Source organism: Schistocerca americana, chromosome 1 (assembly GCF_021461395.2).
Source record: "Schistocerca americana isolate TAMUIC-IGC-003095 chromosome 1, iqSchAmer2.1, whole genome shotgun sequence".
Lineage (NCBI taxonomy): Eukaryota > Metazoa > Arthropoda > Insecta > Orthoptera > Acrididae > Schistocerca > Schistocerca americana.
In genome coordinates this window covers 189,338,299-189,351,639 of record NC_060119.1, presented here as the reverse complement: position 1 = coordinate 189,351,639, position 13,341 = coordinate 189,338,299, and the positions used below count along the sequence as shown (strand labels likewise).

The 13,341-nt window shown below is 42.3% G+C and overlaps 1 protein-coding gene across 1 annotated transcript in view; it reads left to right on the top strand.

Annotated features, from left to right (window-relative positions):
* The window catches only part of LOC124621215 (putative phospholipase B-like 2), a 168,390-nt gene that overhangs the window by 111,557 nt on the left and 43,492 nt on the right, over nt 1-13,341 (top strand). Inside the window, exon 5 of the mRNA XM_047147125.1 lies at nt 4,959-5,187. Within this exon, the coding sequence (XP_047003081.1) occupies nt 4,959-5,187 (229 nt within the window). The remainder of the gene's footprint in view (nt 1-4,958; nt 5,188-13,341) is intronic.

Genomic DNA, 13,341 nt, shown 5'->3' with positions numbered 1-13,341 from the left:
TCGCCTAAGTGGCGGCAAATCAAAGGATTTGCACCCAGCGAACGGTCTACCCGGCGGAAGGTCCTAATCGCAAGACATTTTTATTTTATCTTTTATTTGTGTGGAAACAAATTTTGTAAAATATAAAATTAGTGTCATAAACTTAACATGAGATAGCAGCTATTAATGATAATATTATAGAACATCTTTTCGTGCCTTTAGTTTACTGAACTCCACAAGAACGCCGTTGAAATCCATTTCACTTGAAACTTTTCTTACAGTTGATGAACTGGACAGACTGGCCGGTCGTTCTTGATTCATCGTAGAGCGAAGATAATTTTATGACTTTTAGATCAGAAAAACGCTCGCTACATGTGACTGAGGCACAAATAATTTGATTATGTGGTGTGGACTGATTCACTGAAGCCAAATTTAATAATTAACTGAAGGATGTCGTTTGTTGTCCATCTAACAGCAATGTCAACACTCGTATCGGTTGCATGTAGATGGCTATGACACTATTTTTGCAGCACCTGCTCCTTATCAAACTCATCGTAAATTTTTACCAGATTCTCCAGTGCTACGGCAAATCACCATCGGAAGTTTCAAGCATTAATTGTCCTCCAACAACCTGGAAAATTTTGATTTCCTTCGTGTCCGTGTATCTTTGTAAAAATTCTCGTATAAATCGGTCCACGCATTCAAACATTGATCGACGAACATCATCCTGCATCGATAATCCAGCGTCATGAGGTAGTGCACCCGGCGTTATTTTATTTACCCTCATTCTTTCTCGTTGGTCGGTGTTAATGTCCATATCACGTCATTTTTGGCGTTAAAAATAACAGCACTATCCAAAATTATTGTAGTTCTTTCCATCACTAAAATTTTATTCAGCATTTTTAATTTGGCGTGTTCTTTATCGAAAGTCTAGAGACTGTTGGACTAAATTAATTTCCTTCAGTAACGTGAGCAAAAAGCTGATGCAGATCAAAAACGAAAAATCACATATAGCTGGAAGGAGCAAGCTTGCTGCAGATCTAATAACAAGGTTTGCCTTGGATGGATCTTACATAGATTCCAAAGAGCTCACACCTGTTTCCGTGTTTCCTTTTATGACTTCAACTGAATTGTAATAAGCACTCCAGGGAGTATCAGACAATAGTTTCAAACCTTTCCCTGTTTTTACTACAGTTAATTCCCACCTATACGAAGAAGACGAGAAGAATGAAATGACTCATCTACTGTTCTAGAGCAGTTCACTCTACAGGGACCGCATGAGAATGCATGAACTTCACAAAGATTTAAGGACTGATTAGCACATGGATTGAACAGAGCTTTTGGACTGACTTCCCGAATTTTTCGTTGTACTCTTCTACGTGTTCCTAACACTGGCGCGGCCTGACCTTCAGCCCTGCACAACGTAATGTGCAGCTCACTTTTTGAAGCTGCTACTTTTTGAAGCTGCTGTTGAATACTTTTGACATATCCTCTGCTTCATATAGTTACATTTTCGTATTCATAGAATAAAGTACATAATTGTGTATAACCATTAAAAAGTAATTTTTAGAATGTAATATGTAAGTTAAAAGTCACTGGTAAGCTCTTCACTGCATTTACGCGCGTATTTAAATACTGTATTTATAATAAAACTGTACAGATGGGGTAGGCATCAAGAAGCGTATCGTGTAGAATAATTGCACCTAGCAGACAACTGGTTTTCATTCTACACTTCATACGCTTCGTATAACGTTTTACGAAAATTCAAAAAATTGTGAAAACACCCACTGACAAATGCCATGGCCTGATAATAGGTAAGTAGTCTCCTATGTTTAAATTTTGCATACTTAAGGGGCCTCGAACTCCTAACTGCCTCTTATTTTCTGAACGTAGTTTGGCTTTGTTTGGGATTTGATAAAAAATGGTCTGGTCCTGGGGACCTCAAATCTCGAGGGTCTTGAGATATGGAGGCCCCCCATGACCAGAAGCCGGGACTGGTCTCGCCCCCTCCACCGCCCCCTTCTTAGTGTGGCACTGGATGGAGGTCAGAAATGAGAAACGCGGCGTTGAAATCACGCTGTTCTTTTATTGTGGCCGAGGAAAAGATTTTAGACACCCTGACGCTCACAATCTACACGAAACGGCCTCAGGGGGTGGCAAAAAAGAGCGTGAATGGAAGTACCCCTTTTCTTGGAAAGTTGGTTCCCACACATTTCGCGGTCGGAAACGGCAGTTCTCAGTGTGGAGAGCTACAGGACGACGTCGTTGACAACCTTTGACACTGCTCACACCCCTGCACGTCTTACCCCTCTCTAAGTTTATTGCGGGGCTGCATCCCCACTGAACATGACCTCATACTTCGGAATGCAGCACGACCACGATTTTTGATGTCTTGGAACCACTAGGGACCGTTCAAATCATTCGACGAAATAAGGATGTGATCCGAAGCAGGAAAGGCTTTTGCAGCCCTCCTGTTCACATTGTCCTGTGAAGTGATGATAAAGGGATGTGACATAGACACATGCGTGAATAAAACAGCAAAGGTCTCTCTGAAACCCCCCAGTTCAGCAACACCCCTAGATTGCTCCCGCCCACATTTATTGAGAATTTTAAAAATATGCCTTTACAGAGAGAAGCTGTGTTGTCCTAGGCGCCTTCAGGCAGGCAACTGGAACAGGAGTGTCACGGGTTGCCTGCCTGCCGTTGCCTAGGAATACTGCACGAGTTGTTTCTGTACATTCATTTTTAAAATTTGTGTAAAAGTGTGTGGGTGTCACCGAGGATTTTAGCAAACTGGAGAATCTTAGAGGACCCTTACCTGCTTTTTTTTTATCCAAGTGTCAATGTTGTTCCTCTATAATCATTTTGCAGCAGAAAGCAAAATAGGAGAGCTGAAAAAGGATGATCAGCCTTTGTTGTTTCGGGTCACGTTCAAGTTTCCTCGAATGGTTTTGAACGGCCTCTAGTGGTTCCCAGCCATTACATGAGAACAGAAATTGCGGTCACGCTGCACTCCAAAGAGGTACGCGCTGGATGCAGCAAGTGTAGCAGAAGAGGGAATTAAAACAGCAACGAAAGTACATGTGCTGGCCTTTACAGGTGACATAGCACTAACCACGGAAAATACGGATGTCCTTAAAATACTGGCAGTAAGACTCTGAAAAAACAAAGGAAGTTGGATTAGAAGTAAAGGATACGAAAACAAAATTCACGATGGTAGAAAGAAATTACAGAACAAAAAACGGGAAACTCTGCAGATGGATAATCACATGTTTGGAGTAGATGAGTTTAAATATCTGAGTTAGTAGTAAACCACAAAAACGGCGAGAAGCAAGAAATACACGCGACGATCAAAGCCGCATCCAGAGCATCATTGTACTCGTATTATATTGTATGTTAAGCGGAGACCTAGAAACGACGGAGAGGCTCCGTCCCCGCTGCAGCTGCAGTGGCCCACAACCCCACGACGACTACCGCAGTCCACCTCCGTTGAAAACTTCGTCTTGTTGCAACAACACTGCGTTCTAGGCGGTGGAATTCCAACACCAGAAAAATCCTCTGTTCTAAGGAATAAACCATGTTGTCTACAGCACACTTGCACGTTGTGAACAGCACACGCTTACAGCAGAAAGACGACGTACAGAATGGCGCACCCACAGACTGCGTTGTCTTCTATATCTTTCATATCACTTGCAGCGCCATCTGTTGTTGAAAATTGTAACTAATGTAATTTCGAAAGTTTGTCCGCCTGAAAATGTACTGTTGTCCCAAGCATATTGCAACAAACGGTGTATTTCTATCGCTGCTCGTTTCGATTTTATTGCCGTTTCAAATATACCGGTCATTTTTGAAACACCCTGTATATGGAAAAGAGCAGGAATCTTTACTGAGAGAAGTCTCAGAGAATAAACCGGATGGACGAAGACCTCTAGGAAGGCTGAAAATGAGATGGAGAGACCAGGTTGCCAAGGATCTCCAGCTACTGGGAGTAAGGCCGGCCGCGGTGGTCTAGCGGTTCTAGGCGCTCAGTCCGGAGTCGCGCGACTGCTACGGTCGCAGGTTCGAATCCTGCCTCGGGCATGGATTTGTGTGATGTCCTTAGGTTAGTTAGGTTTAAGTAGTTCTAAGTTCTAGGGGACTGATGACCACAGATGTTACGTCCCATAGTGCTAAGAGCCATTTGGGAGTAAGGAAACAAGATAGAGAAGACAGATTACTGTGGATAGGCTATTTGACGAGGCCAAAAACCGACTGCGGTTTGTGGAGCCAGGAGAGTAAGAGTAAGTCTGAATTTTCCGTCCTGTTATTGATCTAGAAGCTACCTAGATGTTTGTCATATATTACGTCCTCTGATATCTGTAGGCCTGCTTCTGTCGCTAGTTTCTTGAGATGCCTGATTTCGTTAATCGCATCTTCTACTGGTTTCTACAATATCACAATATCGTCTGAGAATGCAAATGGGAAAGTCAGTTTCCCTTTCTCACTCCGGTTTCAATCCTAAAGGCCTCTGAGAGCTTTGCTGTGAATTTGTCCCACATATTTATTGTTTATGTTTACGTATTTATTTTTGGATTGTTGCAGAGGTCGAAGCGGTTGTGTGTGGTATGGCATAGTCATACTGAAGGAGGAGGTGCTCCATGTCTGGAAGAACTCTTAGAAATCGAAACTCGATTACAACACGCTGTGTTTTCACGCACCGACATAGTTACGTCGCACACCTTCAACTTACACGCTACAACGCGGAGCCCTCTAGCGGCAGAGGATTGCAATTTGCCACTGAAGCGGTAAATTCGACCGAGTAATATTCATGACACGTAATATCTCAACCGATATTGTGAACAGAATTAAAAATTCGGAGGCATATTTCCGCACGCTCTAGTACACCATTTAGAGCGTTCCAAAGCTACCAGCGCATTCTTGTAAGGGAGTTGCTAATATTTTGTCCGACGAGCTTGTAGAGACAGACGTCGCCTTCGCAGGTACAACACGATGCTGCGCGTGCAGAAGAAGGTGGTGCTGCCGGTGCGCGCGACGGGGCGCGCCCAAGGAGCGCCAGTTCCAGGGCACGTCGCCGTCTTCTCGTCGTACCCGGGAGTCATCGGCTCCGTCGACGACTTCTACGTTCTGTCCTCCGGGCTCGTCGCAGTGGAGACCACAATAGGGAACAACAACGCGTCGCTCTGGAGCAACGTGCGGCCGCGTGGACAGGTAAGGCAAGCACGACTAATTGAACGCCACCACTAAATGGTGCGGGAGGCGCGTGTTGCAATGAAAGTGGAACCACCTGCTGCATTAGGCTGCGATCACAATGGCGCACATATCGGTAGGTTCTGCCGGCGACAGACATCGGCCGAAGACTGCCGTCTTCTCAAACCTGTACGCCACTACATGCGCGGTCGCAATGTAGCCGATGTCATCGTCCGAACGCAGAGATTTTGGACGACAATCGGTGAAATTCAAATCAGTTTGTTTTCTTAGGACATATCGACCGATACGAAACGAAACATGGCCTGTGAGAAACTGGTAAGTTCAGTCAGTATGTGGCATAGTAGTATGTGGCGTCCTGAGGATGAAAACATTATAAGCGGGATATAGTTCGAAATCTGGACTGAAATTACAGGTTTAATGGCAAGCAAAGTAGGCAAAATATTTATCGGAAATTTTATATGTAAATTATAACCTTACAAAATAATCTGTTCAAGTGAGAAGGATGACGTATAGTATGCTTAAAGTCACTGCAGCGGATGTTTTTAGGATTGTGGTAGGTGGACATCAGCTGTCTATAAATTATTGCTATATTTTTCGTGTTGAGCCTCTATGGACTGCGTGGTAACAACCAATTTCATTTTAGTGTCTTGGTCTTGTTCTTGTTCCAGCATTGATTTCCTGCCAGTATCTTTTAAGCCCACCAAGAAGTGCCTGTTTATGCTCTTCGGACAAAGGTCCTCTCCGTCTTTTGGACGTTGATGCCATTTTAAAACCTTGGTAGTTGTTCACCAACCTTCTAAATTTGTTCCTGCCAGGAATTTCTCTCTGAGATATCAATCTGCCTAAGAACTTTTTCACATTCTTCGAATCACCTCGGCCTTGTTTTCTTAGATGGGATGAAACTCCATATTCTTTTCGTTAGTCGGTCACCTTCCATCCTCATGAGATGACCGGAAAATAACAATCGTCTCTTCTTAACGGATGCTGTGATAGGTTCTGTCTTGCTGTACAAGTCCTCATTTGCTATCATTCGCCATTGTCCATCAACCCATCTATTACCTAGGATTTTCCTTAATATCCTACGCTCTTGCATTTCCAGCCGCTCAACTTGACCTTGTCTATTCATGGTCTAAGTTTCGGACGCATATAAGGCCTCAGATTTTACGACTGTATTATAATATAGGAACTTGGCCCCTATACTAATAGATTTTTTGTTATAGGTATTCTTTGTCAGTTGGTAAGCCTGGTCTAACTTCCTCATCTTGACGTTAATTGCTTCTTCTTCTAATCCATTCTCCTGGATAACTTCACAGAGATACCTGAAATTTGTAATTCGTCCGATTTTTCCCAGATCGGTGATCCTTCATCCAGCTCCATCACAGATGCTCGTCATACATTTTGTCCTTTGGGCACAGATCTAGAGTACAACTTTTTCAGCAATTTCTGACAGCCTTTTGATCTTGTTGACTGCTGACTCTATTGTTAGCAAAAAAGACTAGGTCATCCGCAAAGGCCAAGCAGTCAATTTACACCCCTTTGTTCTTAGGACCAAGTCTGAACCGCTCTTAATTAGTTTCTTCTTGGGCTAACAACTTTCTACACTCTCGAATGAAAAAGGAATGGGGATAGTGCATCTCCTTGTCATACCCCCGTGCTGATTGTAAAGGGTTCTGAAATTTTACCCATAAATTTTATTTTTGACACTGTGTTAGTAACAGTTTGTTTGATCAGCTTTCTTGATGTACTATCCACACCACATTCTTCCAAAATATTCATTAATGCCTCTCGATCGATGGAGTCATTTGCCTTCTGAAAATCAACAAACACGACCACGTAGTTATTTCCTCCAGTTTTTTTTTCCTGATGATCTTCAGGTTAAAGATCTATTCTGAGCAAGAACGGCCATTTCGAAAATCAGCTCGATATTTCCCAATCAGTTGGTCAAGATGACCTATTGTGTTCTGTATTGCTGTGGAGAATATCTTATGTGGAACAAATTCTAATGAGATGTCCCTATAGTTATTGACATTCTTTTTATCGCCTCTTTTTGTGTAGAGGATGGATTAAAGGTGACTGGCATTCAGTTGTTATCATCCCAGTTCTCCAAATCTCCTCAAAAAGTTGGACTATTACATCTAGAGTTTCATTATTTGCCAGCTTCAGTAGTTCCGCCACTACAGAATCCTCTCCAGCTGCCTTATTATTCTTAAGGTTGTTGATGATCTCTTTGATCTCTCTTCCAGGTGGAGATGAGCTGGGTAGTTTCTGGATCGGGGCACATGCAGGGAATCTTTCTCTCGGTTAATCACAGTTAAGTAGGTTTTCAAAATAACGAGACACGATCGTGCAGTTTCCTTTCTTGGTCAGATCTAGCTTTCTATTTTCGTCTCTAAAACAAAGACTAGGGGCTTGGTATCCTTTCAAATTCGACTTGAACGTCTGATAGAAGTCTCTGGCATTGTTTGTCCGCAAATCCTGATCGATCTGTACTAACTGCTGTTTCTCAATCGCGTAGCCCTTCGTGAAGTTCTGGCTGCATATTTTCGAACTTCACGGAATACATGAAAATCTTCAGGTCTCCTGGTCGAGTTCCACTTTTTCCAGTCATTTATTCTTTGGGCACCACCTCATCACAAACCTCATTCCATCATCTATGCTTTCTGTTTTTAACTGTATTAGCTGCCTGTTTGATCTTGGAGGCGATGTCCGTCCATTTATGAGATTCAAATGTCAGTTGCTGGTGGTATTGTTCCAACGCGTTTTGATTGATTTTGAGCTTCGCAACGTCATATTTATGAATTTTATTTCGGGGCTTCACGGCCTTATTGAGAGTGATGAAATTCATTTTGATCTTGGAGAGGTAATGATCAGAGTCAAACTGGGCACTTCTCTGTACTTTAACATTCATTATTTCCTTAATTGCTCTCGTAGAGATTGCTACATGATCAATCCGTTTCCACACATATTGCCTGCTGATCGCCAAGTCTTTTGTTTACTTGGCTTGTTTTTGTAAAATGTTGACATTATCTGGAGACTCAAGGATCGATACAGATTGTCGAGTCGTGTATCATTTCTGTTAGTCATCCTACGAGCAGCATACTTCCAATTGTTGATCTGAATTGCGGTTCTATTCCCCGCTGAGCGTTACACCTAGTAGGATCTTTATGTTCTTAGATGGTATTTTATGTAACTGCCCTTCAAGAAGGTGCCATAACTGTTCAGCTTTCTCGGGCTTACGTCTGTTGTCTTCATTGACTGGTGCATGCGCATTGATCAGTGTGTATCCTTTGTTACCACAACTGAGGGTTAGGATAGAAAGTCTCTCAGAAGGACTGAAAAACTCCACGATTGAACTGACAACCTTCTTACGAACAACAAAAGCTGTGTCAAGTACAGGCATGTTCTTACCTATTTTGACTGCCTTTATAAATCCTGTAACCTTCGAAGTTCCGTATTATTACTGCTTATTCGTGTTTTGGATGCCAATTGTGTGGTAAGTCTGTTTCTGTTAGATGAGGTCTTTTGCAAATGTGGTGTATGTGTTCCCACTTCAGTGTTTTAGGTGTTCAGAGTCTATTGTACGCAATAAAGTTAGTTTGTCTTTCACATACATACTGAATGACTGGTCACTGAAGAGTAACCCATGTATGTCTGCTCAAACTTCAAATAAATTCGGCAAAACGGTGTTACTTTTCAGTGCCACCACGAAATCTCGAGTATTTAAAGCCGAAAACCAGTACTTGAAACACTTAGGATGAAGGAGGCTAATTTCGAGAAGTGTGGTTCGAGCTCTATTAAGAAAAAAAGATAAGTCACGTTAAAGGTGTAGCTCTGGCTCAAGTAAAACAAGAAGAGACACTTCGACACACGACATTGGCGATTGCATCTTCCCAGTATTTAGGCCTATACCAAATTTTGACCCCCCACCCCCATGAACCACAGACCTTGTCGTTGGTGAGGAGGCTTGCGTGCCTCAGCGATACAGATGGCCGTACCGTAGGTGCAACCACAACGGAGGGGTATCTGTTGAGAGGCCAGACAAACGTGTGGTTCCTGAAGAGGGGCAACAGCCTTTTCAGTAGTTGCAGGGGCACCAGTCTGGATGATTGACTGATCAGGCCTTGTAACACTAACCAAAACGGCCTTGCTGTGCTGGTACTGCGAACGGCTGAAAGCAAGGGGAAACTACAGCTGTAATTTTTCCCGAGGGCATGCAGCTTTACTGTGTGGTTAAATGAAGATGGCGTCCTCTTGGGTAAAATATTCCGGACGTAAAATAGTTCCCCATTCGGATCTCCGGGCGGGGACTACTCAAGAGGACATCGTTATCAGGAGAAAGAAAACTGGCATTCTACGGATCGGAGCGTGGAATGTCAGATCCCATAATCGGGCAGGTAGTTAGAAAATTTAAAAAGGGAAATGGATAGGTTAAAGTTAGATATAGTGGGAATTAGTGAAGTTCGGCGGCAGGAGGAACAAGACTTTTGGTCAGGTGAGTACAGGGTTATAAATACAAAATCAAATTGGGGTAATGCAGGAGTAGGTTTAATAATGAATAAAAAAAATAGGAGTGCGGGTTAGCTACTACAAACAGCATAGTGAACGCATTATTGTGGCCAAGATAGACACAAAGCCCATGCCTACTACAGTAGTACAAGTTTATATGCCAACTAGCTCTGCAGATGACGAAGAAATTCAAGAAATATATGATGAGACAAAAGAAATTATTCAGATAGGGAGACGAAAAGTTAATAGTCATGGGTGACCGGAATTCGATAGTAGGAAAAGGAACAGAAGGAAACGTAGTAGGTGAATATGGATTGGGGCGAAGAAATGAAAGAGGAAGCCGCCTGGTAGAATTTTGCACAGAGCATAACTTAATCATAGCTAACACTTGGTTCAAGAATCATAAAAGAAGATTGTATACATGGAAGAAGCCTGGAGATACTGACAGGTTTCAGATAGATTATATAATAGTAAGACAGATTTAGGAACTAGGTTTTAAATTTAAAACCTAGTTCCTAAATCTCTGTCTTACCATTTCCAGGGGCAGATGTGGACTCTGACCACAGTCGATTGGTTATGAACTGTAGATTAAAACTGAAGAAACTGCAAAAAAATGGGAATTTAAAGAGATGGGACCTGGACAAGCTGACTAAACCAGAAGTTGTACAGAGTTTCAGGGAGAGCATAAGGGAACAATTGACAAGAATGGGGAAAAGAATACAGTAGAAGAAGAATCGTTAGCTTTGAGGGATGAAGTAGTGAAGGCAGCAAGAGGATCAAGTAGGTAAAAAGACGAGGGCTAGTAGAAATCTTTGGGTGACAGAAGAAATATTGAATTTAATTGATGAAAGAAGAAAATATAAAAATGCAGTAAATGAAGCAGGCAAAAAGGAATACAAACAAATATGAGATCGACAGGAAGTGCAAAATGGCTAATCAGGAATGCTTAGAGGACAAATGTAAGGATGTAGAGGTTTATCTCACTAGGGGTAAGATAGACACTGCCTACAGGAGTATTAAAGAGACCTTTGGAGAAGAGAGAACCACTTGCATGAATATCAAGAGCTCAGATGGAAACCGAGTTCTAAGCAAAGAAGGGAAAGCAGAAAGGTGGGAGGAGTATATAGAGGGCCTATACAAGGGCGATGTACTTCAGTGCAATATTATGGAAATGGAAGAGGATGTAGATGAAGATGAAACGGGAGATATGATACTGCGTGAATAGTTTGACAGAGCACTGAAAGACCTAAGTCGAAACAAGGCCCCGGAAGTAGACAAAATTCCATTAGAACTACTGATAGTCTTGAGAGAGCCAGTCCTGACAAGACTCTACCATCTGGTGAGCAAAATGTATGAGACAGGCGAAATACCCTCAAACTTCAAGAAGAATATAATAAGCTCAATCCCAAAGAAATGTGAAAATTACCGAACTGTCAGTTTAATAAGTCACGGCTGAAAATTACTAACGGGAATTCTTTACGGACGAATGGAAAAACTGGTAGAAGCCGACCTCGGGGAAGACCAGTCCGGATTTCGTAGAAATGTTGGAACACGTGAGGCAATACTGACCCTACGACTTATCTTAGAAGCTAGATTAAGAAAAGGCAAACCTACGTTTATAGCATTTGTAGATAGAGAAAGCTTTTGACAATGTTGACTGGAATACTCTTTCAAATTCTGAAGGTGGCAGGGGTAAAACACAGGGAGCGAAAGGCTATTTACAATTTGTACAGAAACCAGATGGCAGTTATAAGAGTCGAGGGGCACGAAAGGGAAGCAGCGGTTGTGAAGGGAGTGAGACAGGGTTGTAGCCTCTCCCCAATGTTATTCAATCTGCATATTGAGCAAGCAGTAAAGGAAATAAAAGAAAAATTCGGAGTAGGTGTTAAAATCCATGGAGAAGAAATAAAAACTTTGAAGTTTGCCGATGACATTGTAATTCTGTCAGAGACAGCAAAGGACTTGGTAGAGCCGTTGAACGGAATGGACAGTGTCTTGAAAAGAGGGTATAAGATGAACATCAACAGAAACAAAACGAGAATAATGGAATGTAGTCGAATTAAATCGGGTGATGCTGAGGGAATTAAAAGAGGAAATGAAACACTTGAAGTAGTAAAGGAATTTTTCAATTTGGGGTGCAAAATAACTGATGATGGTCGAAGTAGAGGGGATATAAAATGTAGACTGGCAATGGCAAGGAAAGCGTTTCTGAAGAAGAGAAATTTGTTAACATCGAGTATAGATTTAAGTGTCAGGAAGTCGTTTCTGAAAGTATTTGTATGGAGTGTAGCCATGTATGGAAGTGGAACATGGACGATAAATAGTTTGGACAAGAGGAGAATAGAAGCTTTCGAAATGTGGTGCTACAGAAGAATGCTGAAGATTAGATGGGTAGATCACATAACTGATGAGGAGGTGTTGAATAGAATTGGAGAGAAGAGGAGTTTGTGGCACAACTTGACTAGAAGAAGGGATCGGTTGGTAGGACATATTCTGAGGCATCAAGGGATCACCAATTTAGTATTGGAGGGCAGCGTGGAGGGTAAGAATCGTAGAGGGAGACCAAGAGATGAATACACTAATCAGATTCAGAAGGATGTAGGTTGCAGTAGGTACTGGGAGATGAAGAAGCTTGCACAGGATAGAGTAGCACGGAGAGCTGCACCACACCAGTCTCAGAACTGAAGACCACAAGAACACCAAATTTTGAAAAGTACAAGTTCAAAGTTTGTGTGTGGTCTGCTAGATGCTACTTCCGATGTCGTCAACACTAATTTAAAAGCTAATATTTTCAGTCTTGCACTCCAGCTACTACGAAACATGAAACCTTTTCACTTCCTTTCTCAAATCCGCTGGGAAAATGTTAAACAGCATTGACGTTTCCAGTACTAGAATATTATTTTTTGAGCATACTTCTGCTAATACATTAATTTTTACCATTATTAGAATAAAGTGAGTTGCTGTGAAACTACAAATCTGCCTTTCATTAACTGAATGGTACCTGCTTACTCACACGCAAATTTTAGCCATGCATCATATAATAGTAACATTATCTAAAAAATTCCTCTGAGCACTATGGGACTTAACATCTGAGGTCATCAGCCCCTATAACTTAGAACTACTTAAACCTAACTGCGCGGCCGCTACGGTCGCAGGTTCGAATCCTGCCTCGGGCATGGATGTGTGTGATGTCCTTAGGTTAGTTAGGTTTAAGTAGTTCTGAGTTCTAGGGGACTGATGACCTGGGAAGTTAAGTCCCATAGCGCTCAGAGCCAAACCTAACTAACATATGGACATCACACACATCCATGCCCGAGGCAGGATTCGAATCTGCGACCGTGGCGGTCGCGCGGTCCCAGACTGAAGCGCCTAGAACCGCTCGGCCACACCGGCCGGCAACATTATCTAGTTTCACCATGCAAATTAATCATTATGTCCTCACAACCTCATTGGCAACAACTTTATACACCGAATTCCCACGTCCTACCACAGTAGCATAGTAAACTGTACTCACAAGTTTTGCAGAGATCCTTAATGTGATGTGATGTGTTGTTGTAACAGCATACTTTCGTAAAATACATGTATAAAATATACGAAAAAGGTCAATTACGGCAGTTTGCTTAAAAGGGGGTGGCTCCTTATGACGCT